The sequence below is a fragment of the Mytilus californianus genome, unplaced genomic scaffold (assembly GCF_021869535.1).
Source record: "Mytilus californianus isolate M0D057914Y unplaced genomic scaffold, xbMytCali1.0.p SCAF_6, whole genome shotgun sequence".
Lineage (NCBI taxonomy): Eukaryota > Metazoa > Mollusca > Bivalvia > Mytilida > Mytilidae > Mytilus > Mytilus californianus.
Genome location: NW_026262712.1, coordinates 115,040,642 through 115,064,330, shown reverse-complemented (window position 1 = coordinate 115,064,330; position 23,689 = coordinate 115,040,642). Strand labels below are relative to the sequence as shown.

Genomic DNA, 23,689 nt, shown 5'->3' with positions numbered 1-23,689 from the left:
GATTTTTTTCCAAATGCTTAATACACTTTCACTATGCAATATTTTCAATCTATCAGTTCCACGAAGTGAGAAAGCCTCCACCTCATGCATATGTATGAATGTATATACTGGTAGATTTATCCGTTATTCTCGTGACCCCCGAGAGCTGCGATTGTACAGTGAAATCCGTGTACACACCCTACCGGGAACAATGGAGATGTGTTACTAACATATTTACAACAGTATTATTTACAAGGACAGTGCCCACCCCAACACAAAGGGAGTCCTAGGACATAGGGAAGTCTGTTATTATGGTGGAGGAATCCGGAGTACTCGAAGAGGACCACCGAGCTATTAGGCGGGAATATACAAACCGAAGATATTTCAGCAGATTTACCTCCTGGTCAGAATCAGGGGAAACTTTGACTAATTAAGGCTAAACTCCGGTCGGGGTACCAGACATGTGTAATGAAATGTGAAAATCACCCATTTGCTGTACTGAAATTTCCATTGCCCCGAGTCAGAATCGGGACCTTCAGCAATGCAGCCTTCGGTCTTAATCATTAGATCACGAACCCACAAAGTTGTTTGTATGTCTATATCTAATAATGACGTTGTTGTACATAAATGTAACTAATGTGTTTGATCTAAATGGGATTGATACAGGAAAAGTTCTCAGGCCGCTAAGTTAATAAAGTACAAACTTTAAGATCTAAATGGGATTGATACAGGAAAAGTTCTCAGACCGCTAAGTTAATAAAGTACAAAGTTAACTAAAACCTCTTCGAACTGTCTATTGATTTGTGTAAAATATCTACTTTTTTATTATTCTGCTTTCTTCGAAAAGTCAATATAGTACATAGTAATTTCTATAAAAAATGTGATAAAATATGTTTAACAACTTGGATCACTTTCATTAGGTATTATACTTCAGGGATTATATATATTAAACATGTTTTTATTCAAATAAGGTAATGAAACATAGGTGAAATTTTAAAGGTTTTTTTTTGTGTTATAGAAAAATAGGTTGAATTGTAAAGGTTTTTTTAGTTCTAGTGCAGGTTTTGGGAATTGAAATATTCATTTTACATGAGATGTAGAGTAAATTTACTTTTTGACGACATATTTATACTAATATAATCGGTAAGTATTCTTTACGTGTATGATTTAACTATTGTAATCGTAAAATTATTTTAATGGTTTGAAAATGCTACATTTGTAATTAGTTTTTTTTTATTCATCGTTATCTCTATAAATTTAAAAATCAAGGGAATTTATCTGCCTATTATTAAAATTGATAATTCGATAAAAAAAAATCCTTTGTGAGAAGGCATGTTACAATATTAAACCGGTTGTTACTTTGATTAATAACAAAGATTATTAAGAATTCTCTAAAAATGTCAAATAGCAGCAGCACAAAATGTCCTTTTCTTGATTTGGATATTTCTGTCTCGTTTAACTCTTCACTTAATATCATCCACAAATAGACGATTTTTCCTATTTTTTTTCTTGTTTAACTTTAAAACTAAGAATATGTGGTAGATTTGTTTAACTTTAAAACTAAGAATATGTGGTATTAAGTCTTTTAGATATTAAGTTTATTCTTAAAGGTTATCAATTTAACATTGTAAAATATCAACATAGATACCAGACTTATAAGTTAGTAAGTCAGACTTGCTGTGGGTTTCGTTCACATAAGACACATATCAAAAGAGTTGCAAAGCCAAATAAAATTTTACAACGTAAAGAAGCAGTAATAACCGAAAATTTCTAAATTTTGTGCCAAATACGGTTAAGGCAATGGGTTAAAATTTGAATAATTAAACATTAAAATTTTATAAACACTAAATTTACAGAAAATGAACATGATATTTCATGTTAGCACATAAGTGCTGACTCCTGGGCTTATGATACCCACAGAACGAAACTATCAATGTAAATAGATCTTTGAAAACTATCTTCGTCGTTACTAACATTTATCTTATTTTCAATACTAGTAGTTTAAAACATAACCAAAACTGATTTGCTACCCAGACATTTTAACTGTTCCAAGCAAGGAGTCTATAATCCAAATATTAGCGTTAGTTTCGTTGTCCTATGGCCATTTTTCCCCATGCTAATTTTTCCGGGGGAAGAACTGGATCGACAATCATTGTGGACACATACACAGACCAGTGAACATATTGACAAACTGTTGGACCCATAGACAGACTAGTGGACACACAAAAATACTGGTGGATATGTAGAAAGGCTGCATGTGGACATGTTAACAGACTTGTTCATTAATAGACAGATTAGTAGACAGACTAATTATATGTTAAAAAAATGAAAATTTGCTGAGGGGCTGCAACATTTTGAAAAAGGGTGTATGGATTTTACTACAAATAAAAAAAAAATATAACACAAAGAAGCAAATTATTTCTTTCAGGAAAATTGTGGAATAAATTAAAAAAAAAAACGTTTACAATTGAAGATCAGCAAAAACTTGGAAAATGATCATTGTAAAGTTTTTGACCTTTTACCTAGGAAGTTGTACATACATTATGACACACCCTCTGGTGTTGGTTAATATACATGTCAAGTATAAAGTATGAAATCGTAACGGTTCTCAAGATATAGAGCGGACACAATTTGTTAGGGACGGACGGACCGACAGACAGACGGACGGACCTTTGACCTAGGAAGTTGTACATACATTATGAAACACCCTCAAGTGTTGGTTAATATACACGTCAAGTGAAATCATAACTGTTCTCAAGATATAGAGCGGACATGATCTGTACCATAGGACATGGGGTTGTCAACTGAAACCAAAGTTTTTGACCTTGACCTTTAATCAAAGAAGTTGTACATACAGTTTGACACATCCTCTGGTGTTGGTTAATGTACATGCCACGATCTTTACCATAGGACATGGGGTTGTCAACTGAAAGCAAATTTTTTGACCTTGACCTTTGACCTAGGGAGTTGTACAAACATTGGTTAATATTACATATGGTGTAGCATTCTCCTGTTTTCATTGGATATTACAATCACGTGTTTCAAACAATATTTCATGTATCTGAAGCCTGGCGGAAGCGCCGCAGAGTACGAAAAGAAAATTTGCAAGTAGACTGAAATGAGTTCCATTTGAATTCTTATTTGTTTTAAACAGAAAAAAAGGATGTTGTGTTTTTGATTACTATAAAACAAGTTAATCTTATTTATTGATATTTTCAATAGCATGTTAAAAATCTTGCAAAATAATATTTAAAAATACACAGAAAGAACATTGAAGTCCATTTTCCTAATACATAATTTACATATGTAATATATAAATTAAAGACTTTCACTCAGTCAATACGTTATATATGGACCTGTTAGATTATATTGACACTCGGACTTCGTCCTCGGTCAATATAATCTGAACAGGTCCATATATTACGTATTGAACTCGTCAAAAGTCAATAATTGATGAATATACATGTCAAGTATAAGGTATAAAATTATAACGATTCTCTAGATATAGAACGGACACAATTAGTTACGGACGGATGGACGGACGGACAGACTGACGGACGGACAGACTGGTCACTATATGGCGACCCGCCACTAGGCGGGGCCCTAATAAGTTTTATACCGATGTAAGTTTTTCAGAATATACATGTATGAATGGATGGAAAAATTCACTAATAATATCAATGGTTGGCAATTTTATTAAACAATGTATCAACTGGTCAAAATATCTTAATGAATATTAAATAGATTCATTCGTGTGATGAACGTGTTAATCTCAGAATTTTACAGTAGCATTTTTTATCCACAGTAATTATGGATAGAAACACATTTTCATGTAAGCCATACGAATAAATTCGAATTTGTGAACAGAGTCAATAAATGAATATTTTTTTTTCGAATGCACCTCTAGTTGTTTCAGAATATAGGTGCTCAAACATTCCATGACCCCAGACCTTTCTAGTTGCACGCGTTTCAACAAAACGAACACATTTAGAACCCAACATTTCTTCATAGCAACCCAAGACGAAAAACATAGTATTTTAGCATTCCAGGAATCAATCATTTATTAAGAAAATACGAAAAATATATGGGGGAAAAGTGGCTACACGTATACGTATTGTCAATTTCCCGCGGAGGGAAGAATTGCAATAATCCAAAATTTCCCCGGGGGAAAAATGAGATCATGCCAATTTTTCACATGGGGAAAAACTGGCATGGGGAAAAATGGCTAAATAACATCGGTTTGTGAGTATTGAACTCGTTTCTTTTGTTTTAGCATAAATAAGGATGTGGGTTTTATCTTTTGATTTCAATTTGTTTCACATTTTGTCTTTACATCTCAGGGACTTTAATAGCATACTATAAGGTATGTGTTTTGTCCTTCTTGATGGCTTGTGACCTGTTGTTGTAATTATTTAAGGGGTAATTGTCTTGTTTTCAAACATACCATTTCTCTATATTTTCATATCAATGTGACACTCGTCGTTACCTTGCCGATTCCGTCCCTTCAGGAGAGTAGCGGATTCAAGTACTGTCGATTGATCGATAAGAGTCATCAGTGTTCTTCAACTTTTTACTTTATTTGGACTGTTTATTTCCCTCTATTTATCCGAGCGTCACTGATGAGTCTTCTGCAGTCGAAACGCGGATCTGGCTAACACAATTTTAGTCCTTGTATTTATGATGAATCTATTTACTTGGTTTCTTAGCAAATGTCGTCTGCCATTATCCAATAAAACAAATATAAAGTCTTATTTTAGCTGGCAGATGAACAATAGGTGGTGACAAATTTAAAGAACAATTACATACTTGCTGCGCCCACAAAAAGTATATTTTCTTCTTGGACACTACAGAGACACCATACACAGAAGGTGTGGTATTAGTCATAACTACTTGTTTACCTAGATGACCAAAACATCATGAATTATTTGTATGTTCTTTCTATATGTGATGCGTTTACCTTATAAAAGTCAAGTAAACTTAATACAATACTTTTGTTCTTCTTTGGAAAAATACACATATTTAGATAAGTCAAATTTGTCATATTCTATGAAGCTGTAAAAAACGAAGCGAAGCCGAGGGTTGAAAGACACAACAATGTAAACTATCTCCTGACTTTTTCAGTGTTAACATTCGTCACTTTAAATTCTTGAAGAAATCCAACATGATGGTGGAGAACGTAAAGTGTCTGTCTGTACTGTCTCTTCTACTTTTATGTCACCATGGAAATACTCAATCAATAGTTAAAACGCTTGTAAATGAAGCGGTCACATCAGCAGCAAACAGCATTCCGAACACAACCAATCAAAGGACACCACGTAAGTGTAGCATATTTTACAATTTATATTATGATTAAATTGTTTATGTAATAATTGACGGATTAATGATTATACATATCATAGAGAATGGAACAAGGAATGTGACATCAACAGACCAAAGAGCCGAAAAATGCCCCAGGCCACCAATCGGTCTTCAACGCAGCGAGAAAATACCGCACCAGAAGGCGGGCTTCAGCTGACCCCTAGTTAATAATGTATATTAGTTTAGCAAAATGGACGCCACACTAAACTCCGAAACGTACAAATGAAACCAAAATTAACAGTTTATCTTTTCCACATGTTTGCCATTATATTTAATACACCATGAGTGTGAAAAATACTGAGACATTTCAATTATTCCTTCAATTTACTAATCGCATGTGGTACACAATAGATATCAAAATACTTACATATCATGTGTCAAAAAGAAGCAGTCTCTTCTTGGTTCCCAATCTCTGTGAGAGCCAAGTATACAGAAGATTGTTTATATCTTTGTAAGATTATTTCACCCTCACAAACGGGGAAGGAACTACCAAGAAAGTAATTAATAACTACAAGTCGAAGAAAAATAGACAAATAGAAAATTATGAAAAGACAAAAAACAGTCAACAAAACAATACACAATAATGTTTGAGAAGACCGCTTCCCGTCATAAACTGGATGATCCGACAATGCAATATATCCTGCTAAAATGATATCAAACATGTTACTCCTTTAAAATGAACTCTCAAGTCCTACCCAGTGATTGGGTACAAAACCCTTAGACATCAAACATTTATAAATCCTCTGACGTATAATGGTCTAACTGTAAAACAAAAGTATACATGGCCAAGTTACTGTTACCTTGAGCACAACACTAAAAATCACTTCAAAACCACTCATTATAATTGCATGACTAACTTGACAATTAATTAAGTTAAACTTGCTCATAAATCAACTACAGTACTGTTATTAGCTTTCTTATCTTAGAAATAGGCAGAAGGGGACCACAAAGTACAAGATCGTCAATAGATTTGTTAAACTTGTTCAGTTCATCGCAGAACCAACAACAACTAAGAATGTCATCTAGAGTGGTGCTAATTACCGAAAAAGCTGTCTCCTCTGTGAATCAACGGTAATGGTGACCTATGTTAAATGTCTCATGTAATTTGAAATGTAAACTGCAAATACAATATGATATAAATAAGAAGATGTGGTATGAGTGCCAATGAGACAACTCTCCATCCAAGTCAAAATGTATAAAAAGTTAACAGTTATAGGTCAAAGTACGGCCTTCAACACGGAGCCTTGGCCCACGCTGAAATGCACATTACAGTCAATACTTCAAAGAAAAACCGAAATTACAAAAAAAAGTATATGACAGTACAAAAGATCACAAACGCCATTAACACCAAACACCTCTAGTGAAGGGACGCAATATTAAAGAAAACCATCATAAAAACACCCGCTCCATTCTGTATGTGCCTGTCCCAAGTCCCAAGTCTTTCATTCGGTGCTTGTCCCAAGTCCCAAGTCTATCACTCGGTGCTTGTCCCAAGTCGTGAGTCTATCATTTGGTGCCTGTCCAAAGTCATAAGTCTATCATTCGGTGCGTGTCCCAAGTACCAAGTCTATCATTCGGTGCCTGTCCCAAGTCATGAGTCTATCATTCGGTGCCTGTCCCAAGTCATGAGTCTATCATTCGGTGCCTGTCCCAAGTCTATCATTCGGTGCCTGTCTCAAGTCATAAGTCTATCATTTGGTGCCTGTCCCAAGTCATGAGCCTATCATTCGGTGCCTGTCCCAAGTCATGAGTCTATCATTCGGTGCCTGTCCCAAGTCATAAGTCTATCATTCGGTGCTTGTCCCAAGTCTATCATTCGGTGCCTGTCCCAAGTCATGAGTCTATCATTCGGTGCCTGTCCCAAGTCATGAGTCTATCATTCGGTGCCTGTCCCAAGTCATGAGTCTATCATTTGGTGCCTGTCCCAAGTCATAAATCTATCATTCGGTGCCTGTCCCAAGTCTATCATTCGGTGCCTGTCCCAAGTCATGAGTCTATCATTTGGTGCCTGTCCCAAATCTATCATTCGGTGCCTGTCCCAAGTCATGAGTCTATCATTTGGTGCCTGTCCCAAATCTATCATTCGGTGCCTGTCCCAAGTCATGAGTCTATCATTCGGTGCCTGTCCCAAGTCATGAGTCTATCATTCAGTGCCTGTCCCAAGTCATGAGTCTATCATTCGGTGCCTGTCCCAAGTTCCAAGTCTATCATTCGGTGCCTGTCCCAAGTCATGAGTCTATCATTCGGTGCCTGTCCCAAGTCATGAGTCTATCATTCGGTGTCTGTCCTAAAGCTATAATTCGGTGCCTGTCCCAAGTCATAAGTCTATCATTTGGTGCCTGTCCCAAGTCATGAGCCTATTATTCGGTGCCTGTCCCAAGTCACGAGTCTATCATTCGGTGCCTGTCCCACGTCATATGTCTATCATTCGGTGCTTATCCCAAGTCTATCATTCGGTGCCTGTCCCAAGTCATGAGTCTATCATTCGGTGCCTGTCCCAAGTCATGAGTCTATCATTTGGTGCCTGTCCCAAGTCATAAATCTATCATTCGGTGCCTGTCCCAAGTCTATCATTCGGTGCCTGTCCCAAGTCATGAGTCTATCATTTGGTGCCTGTCCCAAGTCATAAGTCTAAGTTCGGTGCCTGTCCCAAGTCATGAGTCTATCAATCAGTGCCTGTCCCAAGTCATGAGTCTATCATTCGGTGTCTGTCCCAAGTCATTAGTCTATCATTTGGTGCCTGTCCCAAGTCATAAGTCTATCATTCGGTGCCTGTCCCAAGTCATGAGTCTTTCTTTCGGTGCCTGTCCCAAGTCATGAGTCTATCATTCGGTGCCTGTCCCAAGTCATAAGTCTATCATTCGGTGCCTGTCCCAAGTCATGAGTCTTTCATTCGGTGCCTGTCCCAAGTCATGAGTCTATCATTCGGTGTCTGTCCCAAGTCATGAGTCTATCATTTGGTGCCTGTCATAAGTCTATCATTCGGTGCCTGTCCCAAGTCATGAGTCTATCATTGGGTGCCTGTCCCAAGTCATAAGTCTATCATTGGGTGCCTGTCCTAAGTCATGAGTCTATCATTCGGTGCCTGTCCCAAGTCATGAGTCTATCAATCGGTGCCTGTCCCAAGTCATGAGTCTATCATTGGGTGCCTGTCCCAAGTCATAAGTCTATCATTGGGTGCCTGTCCCAAGTCATGAGTCTATCATTGGGTGCCTGTCCCAAGTCATAAGTCTATCATTGGGTGCCTGTCCCAAGTCATAAGTCTATCATTCGGTGCCTGTCCCAAGTCATGAGTCTTTCATTCGGTGCCTGTCCCAAGTCATCAGTCTATCATTCGGTGCCTGTCCCAAGTCATGAGTATATCATTTGGTGCCTGTCCCAAGTCATGAGTCTATCATTCGGTGCTTGTCCCAAGTCATAAGTCTATCATTCGGTGCCTGTCCCAAGTCATAAGTCTAAGTTCGGTGCCTGTCCCAAGTCATGAGTCTATCATTCGGTGCTTGTCCTAAGTCATGAGTCTATCATTCGGTGTCTGTCCCAAGTCATAAGTCTATCATTCGGTGCCTGTCCCAAGTCATAAGTCTATCATTCGGTGCCTGTCCCAAGTCATAAGTCTATCATTCAGTGCCTGTCCCAAGTCATGTGTCTATCATTCGGTGCCTGTCCCAAGGCATAAGTCTATCATTCGGTGCCTGTCCCAAGTCCCAAGTCTATCATTCGGTGCTTGTCGTTGCCTGCTGTCTATCGTATATGTTTCTCGTATTTTATTTTAGCACAAATCAGGCCATTTGCTTTTTTGTTTTACATATTGCTACTCCAGGAACTTTTATAGCTTATGCACGATATGATTTTGCTGGTTTTTAACGAGTACCGTTACCGTTAGTCTTTAACATCAGCGTCCTCTGCAATTTGTCGATAGCTGTCTCATTGACAATCACATAATAAATATGCATTAATGGGATTATAAAGTTGCTAAAATCATACATATAAAAATGTGGTATGATTACCAATGAGACAACAATTGTTATTCACTATAGTTTAAATTACGATGATAAAAGCAATTATATGTCACCGTGCGGCCTTCAACAAGAGAAAAACCCGTACCGCATACATGTAGTCATCTATAAAAGGCGCCGACATAAAAAATGTAAAACAAATCCAACGAGGTAAATAAGACATATTTTAGACAATACAATTTCCGAAAAACAAATATGACAGACATGCACAAACGATCACCTCTGAAATACAGGCCCCTGACTTGTATACAGTACAAGTAACAAGTTTTCTCACCAAAACCATTTGAAAAACTTCAGTCTTTTTTTTCATTTTCAGTCAGCTTTAACAGTTGAATCAGTTTTATTGTATATATACCATATTGGTAAATTGTATGTTTGGGTTGGGTTTTTTAGATAGTTTGTTATCGAACATCACTGTCGAAATGCTTACATGATGCAAAGAAATTGGAATTTATTTGTTATTGTAGTTTACGGACAATGCGGGCACCTGCAGTACAACCAACAGCTATTTATGATCTAGTCGAAAAAGCGGTCGAGTCATTTTGTGATCAGCGAGAACAAATTTCCTGTGATAAAGACGCCCCCTATCGGAACATAGACGCAACATGTAATAACCTAGAGAACAAACTTCAGGGTGCAGCTTTTACTCCACAATCCAGGTTTTTGGAACCAACATATGGGGACCGTAAGTTTGTGTTAAATTTGAATAAAATGTGTTCCTTGCTTCACTTTCTTTTATCTATATTTCCTTTTCTCTGTTGAAATATTAAAAATGTCTACATATTATTCCTTTTTCTTCGAATATACTGCTTCAAATTTTAAATGAAGAAAGATCAGTATCAGTTTGCATTCCCTTTTAAAGCACTATCTTCAGTTAAATAAAATGTAACATACATTGTTGTCTTTGATTAAAACCACTGTTTCAAACCTCTGCTGACTTTTATTTATTTTTATATAATCACTGCCATTCAACTGTTTATGCGGATATAAACTTATATTTACAGCCAATAATTTGGGTTCAGTTCCACGCATAAAAGGGAAGAATGGAGACGATTTAAAAAGTCCCCGGGTGATCTCTAATGCTGTGTTGAAAAGTGAACAATCTGCACCTCAAAGCAACAGATTTACAGTGGCCTTGACACACTTTGGACAATTTGTTGATCATGATATTGTAGCAACGCCAATATTTACAGGTTTCCTTTAGACATATTTATCTTGAGAAAACAAAACTGTATTTCAAAAACAGCTAGTATGATAGAAAAAAATCGAAGCAATTGTTTTTTTTTCAATATGTTACTCACATAAAATAACTCAAATCACCTGATATGTTTGTGAAATCATATCTTATATGCAACATATTCTTAATGATAAGGATCAACGATCTCTGATAAACAAATGCTCTCATTAATGACTTTTCCATATAAAAGATTCGTTATCCTTTGATGTGTTGTAATTTTCATCTCTGCATATGTTTTGAGATTTTGTTTTGAGAATGAAACTGCTTCGAACTTATTTTGCAAAAAACACTGAATTCAAAAAGTTCTTTATCCGTTATTAGAAAAAAATATGACTAATACTGATTTGATTGTGAACAAATCCTATGACGATGTATCAAGAAATTCGTGTCGGCAGAGCAACTTGGATTATAAAAATAAGAAGATGTGGAATGCCCTTTTTTAACATAAATATAAGAAAATGTGTATGATTGCCAGTGAAACAAAACCTTACCAGAGACCAAATGAAGTAAAAGGTAACAAATAAAGGTCACTGTGCGGTCTTCAACAATGAGCGAAACTCATACCGCAAAGTAATTTATAAAAAGCCCCGAAATGACTAATGTAAAACAACCGAGCAAAGTAATGGCCTGATTTATGTACATGCATTAAACAATAAACGAAAAACACATATCATAATTTTTATACAGGAACAAATGTTAACCACCGAATTACATATACCGGCTCCTGACTTGAGACAGGCACATACAGAATCTGGCGGGGTTAAACATGTTTGCTGTTTCCAAACTGTCCCCTAACCTGGGGTAGTGGTGTTATAGTACAGCATAAGAAAAAACTGTAAAAATCAGTAGAATCTGTTACTGATCCTTGTAATAATTTGATTTTGTTTTAGAGTCAGATGGTACAAGTATTTCTTGTTGTAACGGAAACACACCAGTTAACAGGTACTTTTTATCAATCACATCTATCTCATAAGCACGAATCGTAGCTTTCATTTTTAAAGAAGAATCAAAGAGATCAAAATATTTATTGAATACCGCAACTTTGCAAGATATCTATGAAAATACAAAATGTCATTAAATACAACATGGAACTTTAGGTCAGTTTTAAAGTTTTGTGGACCGAATAATGATATCTACCAATGATTTGATTGCCTTTCTCGTCATCATCAATTCATGTTTCTAATTAATTAGGTAATTGTTAATTTAATTGGAATTTCAATACAAAATTGGATGAAAAATTAGTATGTTAAAGGGGCATAAGCTGTCAAATTCATGTTCACCAATTTGACTCAAATTCTCATATTTGGTTTATAACATACTTAATCGTATATCCAAATTATAATAAGTCTGAAATAAACAATTAACAATGCGTGGACTCAGTAATATATATCAACATTGTCGTGTGTATTTTAGTCTAGAGGCCATCTAATTAACCATTGAGATGACCTCCGAAGACTGCCGACGGTCACATAACCCGAAATAAACACAAACAAGACATAGATTGCGACTTCATGCAATTGGATTTTTCTTGATCTGTTTGATTGCATATTATAGTTAAAAAATAAGTTAATCATCGTTTTTACCTGTATAAGAATGATCTTTTGTGAATCGCATCAGTCAACGAAATGCTTAACCTTTTTTTTCAATGTTGACATTCTTTTCCTTTAAATGACTGAACACTCCTAATACATGCGTAACCAATCTCTAGCTATGGGGTTAAATTGAATGAGGTCGATTATTCACTTGCAAGTGAATAATTCATCAGCGATGTTTCTTAGCTTATTTTAATAAAATTGAACTATACTGCCTGTTAAAAGCGAATTGTTATTTCACTATTTCATTTGAATTAATGATTGAATAAAACAAAATAATATTTTGTTTTTTTATATGTCGTAGCTAATGCCCCTTTAATCAAGGAAGAAGAAATGGTATCATATTCTGTTTTCGTTTGTAGGCATGAATGTTTTTCATTTTCTACACCAAAAGATGAGTTTAAGTTCTCGTGCATGCATTTCGTTCGCTCACTGCCTGCCTCGTCACCTGGATGCTATCCTGGTATGTATAAATGACAATAGATGTCACTTCTTCATTTTTTTACCAGTCTAACACCAACTCGGTCGATCGTTTAATTATAGCTTGTTTGCTTTGGTTGTCTTTAATAAGTGTGCTTGCCTCGATTCCCTTGACGATGAGTGCTAACCTTAGTGGTCTTGGAGTACCATTCTCGCCTCAGTGATCTTCAGATCTTTTTCGGTGGTTCTCAAGAAGCGTTCTGGTCTCGTTGATCTGGACATAGTGTTCTCGCCTCGGTGGTCTCAAAGTACCGTGCTCTCTTCAGTGGTCTCGCAGAAGCGTGCTTTCTTCGGTGGTCACGAAGTAGCGTGCTCGCCTCGTCGGTCTCAGAGTAGCGTGCCCGCCTTGTTGGTATCGGAGTAGCGTGCCAGCCTCGTTGGTCCGGATCTAGGATCCTCGTCTTGCTGGTCCCCAAGTTACGTTCTCTTCTCGGTTGTATCTAAATACCGCGTTTACTTCGATGATTTCCACTTTGAGGAAAGTGACGAATGTTTGTCCCTTTTACGTTACCTCTTAACTTTTTGAATTAGTGTTTGATGATTTTGTTTCAAACATGCAACATTAAGGAGAGGAATCAAACATTTGTTGGCTCTAATTGGGGATCAGAAACACGTGTTCAAGTATAGGATGACATATAATGGAGTGTTATGTGTGAGGTAGAACTTAACAAAGCCGACTCAGCGTGTCAGTTAAGTTCAAAATCGGAATCATTGTAATATCGCACTATCAGGTTATATGTTCTGAATATGCATGCAATATTTACCACTGGACGTCGAATAGAAATCAGTTGATCAAATTATACTACACATCTAAGTTCTATCTAGAAGCTATAAAATTGTGTGATCAACAGAAGTTTTGTAAATGCGCGTGCTGAGATTTTAGAAATGTTATTATCAAGTTTGAATGATTGTTTTAATTCAAGCATTTCACTCAAACTTGATTATAAAATATTATCCAAAGGAGGAGTGTTAAGTCTGAGCACAAAAATCTGAAATTTCACTATACAGTTCCTGAATTATAATCACATTACAGGGGTTAACTCCCCTTTTCTAATTCTGCCTCTTAGTAATTAAAGTTTTGTATTTATCATGTCAGAAATGTTTTTGTTTGATAGTTGGAGATTTCGATGTTTAAGGCAGAGTGTATTGGTGTAGGAAAGTTGTTATATTCCAGACACTTTGATTAACATTATAAAATCGTGTACCTATTAACAGAATAGAATATATAAATAAATGAAAACGATTCGAACAATATATAAAATACTGTGCTTAATAGGAAAAAAAGAGGATAACAATAATCTAAATCTACAAGAAGAATGTGTACAATATTTAAAAAAACAAAAAAAAAACTTTTTATTTTTTTAGGCCCGAGAAAACAAATGAACGTTATTACATCATATCTAGATTTATCAAGTGTATATGGTAGCAGTAAAGAGAGATTGGACCAGCTACGGAAATATTCAAATGGTAAAAATCCTTTAATATTCTGTTGACCAAAGTTTTTATTCCATGTCTTCATTCAAAACATTCAGTTTTGCCACTAACAACAAGCATTAACGGAGAACGTTTTTTTCTTGACAAAACCTGATGTTCATGCTTGGTTAACTTTTCAACACTACTTTGCAACAATCAGCCAGATAAATGCAATGCTGATTTCCTCTATCAGAATAAAAAAATAAGTAATATTCATATACACTACTAATTCTACTTTTATTATTCATGAATGTTAATATATTTACTCAAACAAGTACTAGTAATAAAAAAAAAACTACTTTTTATCTGACAGGTGAGCTAGCAGTTGGAGATAATGATTTACTTCCAAACACGCCACCTGGTGCTCCTGAAGAGTGTAAACGGAAGTGTTTCATTGCTGGTATAAATTTTATTTATAGCTTACTTATTGGTATGGGTATTGCTCATTGTTGAAGGTCGTACGGTGATCTGTAGTTGTTAACTTCTACGTCATTTGGTCACTTTTGGAGAGTTGTCACATTGGCAATCATATCACATCTTCTTATATTGATATTTTAGTTCATGTTTAGTCGTTATTGAACTTCAAACTATTTTAGCTTGGAATAAGGGTTAAAATGGGAAGTCTGATATGAAAAGAATAAAAAAGATGTAGGGTATATTGCAACGAAACAACACAGTTAACATTAGAAATTTGTCTTTTGTTCTAAATCTTGTATCTTGCTGGATTCATTTAAATCTTCAATCAAACATTACAATGTTGTAGTGATTCTATTTTTTTTATTTCTTTAAGCTCTATACGACATCGTCTTATTAAAGAGTGCCTTTTCTACAGAAATGGAAATCGTAGATACACATTTCTTGTTTTATGTCACGAATAACGTCATTCATTCGAACAAAAAATACATCTAATAGTATGTCATCAGAGTGCTAGACTTTTTGAGCGACAAGATTCAGTGAGCGTATGAGTCACCAGATGTATCTTTCCGAATCCGGTCGAACGTGGCTGTGTATTGATCAACCATAAACAGCCAACGCACATGCATATTTTATTGGGCAATGTAACTCCAAAACGTTATCAAAAAGTCACATTCGAAAAAAAAACCACATAAAAAAACTTATAATTATGTTCGACAGAGTCATGTTTCGTCTACAAATGATTCGGTGATGCATTAAGAAAAAAAGGCAATATAAAGTATGAAGTTGAAACGCATTGAGAACCAAAACTGCAGAAGGACACTGAGTTTTATTATTTCAGCATCATAACATCCAATGTGGATCTATTCTATTTATTATTGAATTATTACTAATTTTAGGTGACAAAAGACATTCTGAGGTTCCATTGCTTGCGATGTTTCACATAATATTTGTAAGGGAGCATAACAGAATAGCAAAGGAACTGTCAGCTTTGAACACTGAATGGAAAGATGAGAAAGTGTTTCAAGAAACTAGAAAAATTCTGACAGGAGTTTACCAGCACATTGTGTTTAATGAATTTGTTACCGCTCTGGTTGGACCAAAATATGCTAACATCATTAGCCTAACTAGTAGTCCTGAAGGTCATCAAACTTTTTATTCTCCTTATCTGGATGGAGCTACATGCAATGAGTTTGGTGCCACCGCCTTTCGATATGGACATTCACAAGTAGGAAACCACGTGGGTGCATCAGGTGTCGATTTCAAGGAACTTCGTAGGTCTTTAATGCAGAATGAATCCTTTGATGTAAAAACAATTCGTGATCCCGAAAATAAATTTGGCGTCAAGCGTATGGGTAGGTGGATGTCTGCAACACTAGGGGACAAAACAGATCGATTTCTTTCAGACCAGATGCGTAATCATCTGTTTGAAGTTCAACCGGGAGAAGCATTTGACCTTGGTGCACTCAATATACAACGTGGACGTGATCATGGGATAGCTGGGTACAATGAATACAGAGAATACTGCGGTTTGTATCGTGCAAAACATTTTGGTAATGCATATGGTGGACTGGTTGATCATGATAAATCTACTGCACGTGCTTTATCGGAAGTATACAGGTATGTTAAATCTCTTTTGCAAAAAATAACAATAAAATTTAGCTTCGGCATATTACCTTATGAAGATTTGTTCAATATGACACGTGGGATAGTCTCAACCAATCAAATATTGATTAAACTATCAATATTTTTAAACAGTGGAATAAAAGTTCTTATATAATATCAAAAGTTCCAAATGAAAGGGATATAATACGTATCATAATTTCCACTGGAAAAAATATTACAGTATTTGTTCCTGACTGAATAAATGTTATAGGATATTTGTTCCAACAGGCACAGATATTTTGGCATTTTTATAACAAAGTTTTCAGAGGGGGTTCAGTTAATGAAAGTAGTTATCTATTTAAAATACGGCTGTAAGAATTTAAGAAAAATGCTATTATACTGTAAGAGACTTGTTTGCTAATCGGGATGAATGTGCTTCCTTTTAAGCACAATAATTTTGAAAATATTACCGATTTATAGTTTCGTTTGGATATATTTTATATGTTCAAGTCCTTAAGACTCATGAATAACAACACAGGAGACTGGCTAACTTTGTTCGAACGTTTATATTCAATTTTAATTTATTTTGTAGTCATCCTGATGATATTGATTTATTTGTTGGTGGATTATCAGAAAAACCTGCATCAGCAGAATCTATCCTAGGACCAACATTCAGATGCCTTATAGCTCTTCAGTTCCTCAATTATAAACACGGTGACAGATTCTTTTACGAAAATAATTTCACAGCGACAGGGTTCACCCTTGGTAAGATAATGACTTTGAGTTGTCAGCGACAGGGTTTACACTAGGTAAGATAATGACCATGAGTTGTCAGCTACAGGGTTTACACTAGGTAAGATAATGACCATGAGTTGTCAGCGACAGGGTTTACACTAGGTAAGATAATGACCATGAGTTGTCAGCGACAGGTTTACACTAGGTAAGATAATGACCATGAGTTGTCAGCGACAGGGTTTACACTAGGTAAGATAATGACCATGAGTTGTCTCAAATGCCATTCCTTCAGTTGAATAAGTTGGTTGTGTATATTCGAAACTCACGGGTTTCGATCATCGATTAACTTCTGTTGTCTCTCTTATTTGTTTGTCATTTACATTTAGTACCTCAACTATTAGAAAAACCTTCACTGATCTTAGAACCAAATCATTGAAATATTAGTTCATTATCAACACGCCATACTTGAATGACGTCCACTATAAACAATATACTTTTGAGACATCAAATTTGGAAAGCAAACTCGTATAAACATTTGTTTTCGCTATTTGGTGTATTTTTCCTTCTGATTTTTTTTTGATACTTTTTGCATATCATGCTACTCGCTTGAGATAGACAGTTATTGCTAGAAAAGAGGGACGAAAGATACAAGAGGGACAGTCAAACTCATAGATCGAAAACTAACTGACAACGCCATGGCCAAAAAAAAAAGACAAACAGACAAATAATAGTACAGATGACACAACATAGAAAACCAAAGACTAAGCAACACGAACCCTAACAAAAACTGGGGGTGATCTCAGGTGCTCCGGAAGGGTAAGCAGATCCTGCTCCACATGTGGCACCCGTCGTGTTGCTTATGTTATTACAAATCCGGTAAATAGTCTAATTCGGTAAGTACATTCGTGAAAAGGGAGGGTATTATAGTTACGACATAAGGAACATATCCGATATCATCTGTGAAACGGTTATTCCATAACGGTCAACCAACTCCTGATGGCGTCCGTAAAATTTACGAAGGGATGACTTCAACTTCACCATTTGGAACTCTTGGTTTAATAGCTTCCTTGTGAGCAGCAATCCTCTATCAAGGAAATCACGATAGGAAACACACGCCGGGAATATCGTATCAATTGGGAGATATATACTCCGTATGCAGGCACTGCTGGCATGTTGCTAGATAGAAATGGAAAGTTCACAATTGGGAAGCTGAAATCATCTCTTTTGTCGTAAAGTTTTGTTTTCAACCGACCCTCATTGTCAATTTCTAGATGTAAGTCAAGATATGAGGCAGACTTAACTGTATCTGTAGTATCCTTTATCTCTAGTTCGATGGGATAGATTCGTTCAACATAGTAACCAAATTTTGTATTATTTAGTGAGAGAACATCATCTATATAGCGGAACGTAGAGTTAAAGGATATTGCTAACTTCTTATCTTTCTTCTTAAGAAGTTGCTGTATGAAGTCAGCCTCATAATATAAAATAGAAAATAGAAAATAAGGCAAAATAGCGATAACAGATTATATAGCCGACTATACGGTATGGGTAATTCTCATTGTTGAAGGTCGTACGGTTGCCTATAATTGTATACATCAACTACATTTGAACTTTGGTGGATAGTTGTCTCAGTGGCAATCATACCACATCTCCTTATTTTTATATACCAATGGTCTTTCAAACTCGATGATTTTCTTGGCTACATCTCATCTGTCGCCCTTCGATAAGATAGTAGCTGAGAAACACCCTCCCGTTTGAAATACCGTCGATAATCTATAAGAAAAGCATAGGATGATAGGATCTCCACAAAAAAAGCACAAATGGAAAACCTCAAATCAGATGAGTTCAGTTTGTAGACTGAAAGGGGTTGTAACCAAAGATTAATTACTAAAATTTATTCAGTCTTTAGTTTTCTATGTTATGTTTTGTATACTGTTATTTGTCTTTTGGCCGGTTTCGATTTTACCATGGCATTGTCAGTTCTTGACTAATTCCTTTGGTATATTTCGTCTTATTGACTATCTATAGATTTGGAACATCAAGTTGAGAAAAAAACACTATTGATTGTGTGAAATTATCTTTTAATTTAGATCAATTGAATGAGATAAAGCGACAGACTTTTGCGGGAATTTATTGTCGGACATTAAGCCTGGAGTATATACAGCCAAATATTTTCATAAATCCGGATAGTCAGTAAGTATATCCAGCCAGATAAAGAGATTTATTGTGAGAGATAAAGTAGTCTACAATATGACAAATCATATCATAAAGCCCTTAAAAACCACATGAATTATTTTCTCCCTCTGATGTCTAAAAAATCGTGTTTTAAATGTTCCAATATGAAAATGGGCGATATGAAGCAGACATCAATGAGTAAGAAAGAAACGACACGAATTAGAGGACAAAAACAGTCTTCGGCAAGATGTCTTTGTTTTGGTGGTTTCGTTTGCTAGCAGCTGTATACAGAACTATAAATATATCACATAAATATTTATTTTATTACGGGCATCTTATCGTATCTAAAAATACACAACTCAAATGTTTCTACATGTAAATGCATGGAATGAGTATTCTAGCAAATTTGAAGTAATGACATGATTTTATTATTTCAGAAAACCTCCGGTCAAAAGAATACGTTGTGACGAATTGCCAAGGTTAAATCTTAATTATTGGAAGACGTAAAAAAATCTATATTAATAATAATTCATAAAACCTTGCATCATTTGAAAAGGATTTTGTTTTTATTTTAAAAAAATCAAATGTACATCAGCATTTATATTTTAGCAGTTTTTGAATGGAGGAAATGCATGATTTATTTTAGGAGGGCCTGTTCGACTTACGGGTTTTGATTATCACTGTCCCTTGTCACCGTTGTCGTAAAAATGACTACACTAGGAGCATATCCGTGATCATCTGTTATTCAGGTATTCTATTACGCTCAACCAACTTATGTTAGTTGCAACCTTCTATTAAAGAAATCATGATAGGAAACGCAAGCTGGGGAATACTGTATCAATATGGAGATGTATCTTGCATATGAAATAATGTAATAACAAAAATACTGAACTTCAAGATACATTCAAAAAGGGGAAACCGATAAAACTTGCAAAATCACACGCTTGATTTTATCAGCCAACGGGAAAACTCTGCTAGAATGTTGCTACATGAAAATGGAAAGTTTACAATTGAAACCCCCGGATTTTGGTGGGGTTCGTGTTGCTTAGTCTTTAGTTTTCTACGTTGAGTTTCGCCTCTCTTTTTTCTGAAATCATCTCTTTTGTCGTAGAGTTTTGTTCTCAAAAGACCCTTATGGTACGTGTGTTTATCTTACCTCCTATACATTTCTAGGAATATGATTGGTTAAAAGCGTCCGCGTGGAGACCGTATATATTTCATATTAGGTTAGTAGGGAGGCGGGGCTTATTTCATACACGGTTAGTAGTGGAGTTACGTCCCTTTATATTCCATATTAGGTTAGAAGGTAGGCGGGACTTATTTCATACACGGTTAGTAGTGGAGTTACGTCCCTTTATATTCCATATTAGGTTAGAAGGGAGGCGGGGCTTATTTCATACACGGTCAGTAGTGGTGTTGCGTCCCTTTATAAAAACAAAACGGTACTGTGAACAAATCTGAAAGGTTTCAACAGGCGAAGAAATTGATGATTAAGACTGAAATAAATTCACAAACACATTTAAACCTAACACGTTGTTATTATTGGCATCTGTTTTTGTAGGATCAATAAAAATAGTATCTAAATGCTAACAGTATTGGAGACTTGCTCATTCTAATAGGTCACTAGTCTAAATTTCACATGTTAAGATAGTCGGTAAGATAAATTCGTTACATAGTGTGCTAGTGACGTAATACGGTATATATGGGGTCAGTAAATTCCATATGGGGATTCGAGCTTCGCTCTCAACCCATATGGAATTTACTGACCCCATATATACCGTATTAGGTCACTAGCACACTATGTAACTAATAATATGTAAGTCGAGATATGAGGCTGACGTAACTGTTTTCGTATTTTCTTTTATTTCAAGTTTGATGGGGCATATTTGTTCAGCACAGTCACAAAATTTGATGGAAGATATCATCAATATAGCGGAACTTGAAGTTAAAGGATAATACTAGCTTCTATATATTCTTCCTGAGAATCTCATGAATGAAGTCTGCCTCAAGGAACAAGTCGACAAGAAGAAGAGAACAGCTGTTTGCTTTGCATCACGATGCGGAGCTATTAGTTTCAGTCGATATACACGCCATCTTGAAATAATTACTTATCACATAAAGAATCTGATTGGTTGCTTTATGATTCGGCTGAGATACAGCAACAGCTATTGGCTTAAATGAGATAAATAATTACAGACTTTTCTCGTCTCAGGATAAGACATCAAATGCTGGAAAATTAACTATGTGTATTTCAGTTCCGACCAAGTGTTATTAATTCATGTTCGTTTTATTATGCAAATATTGCACACTGAAATTCAATATTGAAATATCAATTTTTTAATACTCATTCTCTGTAACCACTTTAACTTTTTCGGCACACATAGTCACCGATCTTTCCGAAAATTGGCTGATATGTAGATCCTATTGAAAGCATTTTCTATTTTCTTATTTTATAAAATTAATGGTTCAATGATCTAAGTGTTTCAATAAATTTGATGCAAAGCCTATTACATATAAATAGGTATAAAATCATTTTTCCTGTTCATGATAACGGTCAGAATGTAGGACAGAAAGTCACAGACAAAAAGTCACATGTATAATATGTAATAAACATTGAGTCCTGTTTCAAAGTAAAATCTTATTTTTTTGTTTTGTTAAAAGAAAGACAATATACTAATTTTGAGAAACATCTTTCTGTAATGGGCTTCAGTGAAAATCAAATTATATGTACATGTATATATTTCTTTAAAAGTTTTCCCTATGTAAAGAGTTATCATATTGTCAATATTTTTTAATTTGCTGCTAACAATACATAAAGATTATTGTTATTTTCTTAAATTTCATTAATCCAATGCCTATTACTAATGTTAAGATAGTGCTACCATAAGCGGATCCAGGGGCACTGAGGGCCGCCCCCCTCTTTTCATTGGAAACATTTGTTTGATTACATATGGAGTTACTGAAGCATGAAGCATCTCTTAAGGCAGTCAGTGGGACCCCTTATATGAAAATTGTCTAGATGGTATATTTTCCCCCGCTGCTCGTTGTAAGACCCGCAGCCACCCGCTGACAGATTTTCCGCGGCTCCTTGTAGGGAAATCGAACTTTTTGGAAAATCTCGAAAATTCCTCCCCGGACAGAACGGCAAACAAGAAATGAGTCGGATGGATAGCAGGAACCATCGGGTCGACGGCCGACCGTACCCGCCCTTGCTGGTTATGCCCTTTGTTTGCTAAAGAACCCTTGTGTTAATTATTTTAGGGGCTCCCTAGTTGACCTATTGAAATTTCTGTCCTTGTCCAATGGATCCCGATTTCCTTCAAGTGGTAACACCATTATCGATATACTATACTAACAAAATTATTTATATATACACATGTGTGTATACAGTGAAACTTAATAAGCGTTTTAGTTTTCCTACTTTTGTGCACATTTAAGAAACTAACTGAAACGTTTTCAAAATTGTTTTAAACTTGTGTATCATCATGAAATTGTGTCCATAGCAACACAGTTAAAACTATAATACCGTTATGTCTGAATATGTTTAAAATTTTTATGATTACAATAATTTCTACATATTGTATATTTGTTTATTTTTTTTCTGAATGCAGTATTAGGTTTTAAAACATTTTTTTTCAAAATTTTTCAAAATTTTTTTTTTCTGAAAAATGAAAACTAAGCATTTTGTATCCATGGTAACAAAATAACGAGACATAATTCCCCATTACTTTTTCACATCATTGATAAGATAAGACTATGATATTTATGAATTAATAGTTGACTTTAACTCAGGTGTCCGCAAAAAATTATGGTGAGCATTCAAAAATGACCTCAAAAGGGTATTTTTTACCTAATGCAAACCACATAAAAACGGGGGTATATGTGATTATGATTAAAAATGAATATGAAAATATCAGTTATTAAATTACATTATTAAAATGCATATATTTGATAAAGTCATAAAAAATATTCTTTCTCTTAATTTTATATTATGAAAAATTATGTCGAAAATAGCCTTTTTCAGCTTAAAATCATAGATCATCAGGATTGGTTGTTTTTCATAAAATATGTTGAATTTCAGGGAAAAGATACTAAATTTTTGTACGCATTGCTTAAAAATGCAAATATTTCTTCTCATATATCAGAAATAATGCAACGTCAATTGCAATCAGTCATTATAAATGACTTTAGATGAGTAATTTTTTATAAAATGTGAATAATTGAAGGATACATTTGCATAAACTTTTGTTTTTGTTGAATAAGAATGCAATCATTTCTTCAATTCAATGGAAATCATTGACCGCCATTGGAGTTTTGTACTTTTTATAGTTTAGGATTGGTTATTTTGCATAAAATTAAAAGAATATCAGAGAAAATATGCTGAAATGTTGTTCGCATTGTTTAAAATTACCAGTTTTCTTCTTTTGATAAAAAATGATGCAATTTTTTTGGTATCTAGTTTTTTCAAAGGCCTCAAGATGAGATTTTTTTATGAGAATTTAAAAAAAATATAAAGAAAAAATACCTAAAATTTTGTTTGTGTTTAATATGAATGGAAACATTTCTTTATTTTGATGGAAATTATGAACCGCCATTTGATTTCAGTAATCTTTGTACATCAGGAT

General features: G+C 35.1%; 1 protein-coding gene across 1 annotated transcript; it reads left to right on the top strand.

Moving 5' to 3' along the window:
* The first annotated feature begins 1,030 nt into the window (after nt 1–1,030).
* On the top strand, nt 1,031–19,577 carry LOC127704528 (peroxidase-like protein). The gene is made up of 13 exons (XM_052208619.1): nt 1,031–1,122; nt 5,101–5,294; nt 6,264–6,408; nt 9,821–10,038; nt 10,358–10,546; nt 11,481–11,532; nt 12,545–12,645; nt 14,028–14,129; nt 14,449–14,535; nt 15,449–16,169; nt 16,747–16,919; nt 18,980–19,082; nt 19,502–19,577. The coding sequence occupies exons 2-13, from the start codon at nt 5,141–5,143 to the stop codon at nt 19,569–19,571; spliced, it is 2,115 nt and encodes a 704-aa protein (XP_052064579.1). The 5' UTR covers nt 1,031–1,122; nt 5,101–5,140; the 3' UTR covers nt 19,572–19,577.
* Nucleotides 19,578–23,689: the final 4,112 nt, after the last annotated feature.

What these genes read in the sequence shown, in the direction of transcription:
- LOC127704528 (XM_052208619.1), top strand. Translation starts at nt 5,141, where the DNA reads ATGATGGTGGAGAACGTAAAGTGTCTGTCTGTACTGTCTCTTCTACTT. An exon ending in AACCAATCAAAGGACACCAC is followed by an intron (nt 5,295 to 6,263) that starts GTAAGTGTAGCA and finishes TTCTTATCTTAG; the next exon opens with AAATAGGCAGAAGGGGACCA. An exon ending in GTCTCCTCTGTGAATCAACG is followed by an intron (nt 6,409 to 9,820) that starts GTAATGGTGACC and finishes TTGTTATTGTAG; the next exon opens with TTTACGGACAATGCGGGCAC.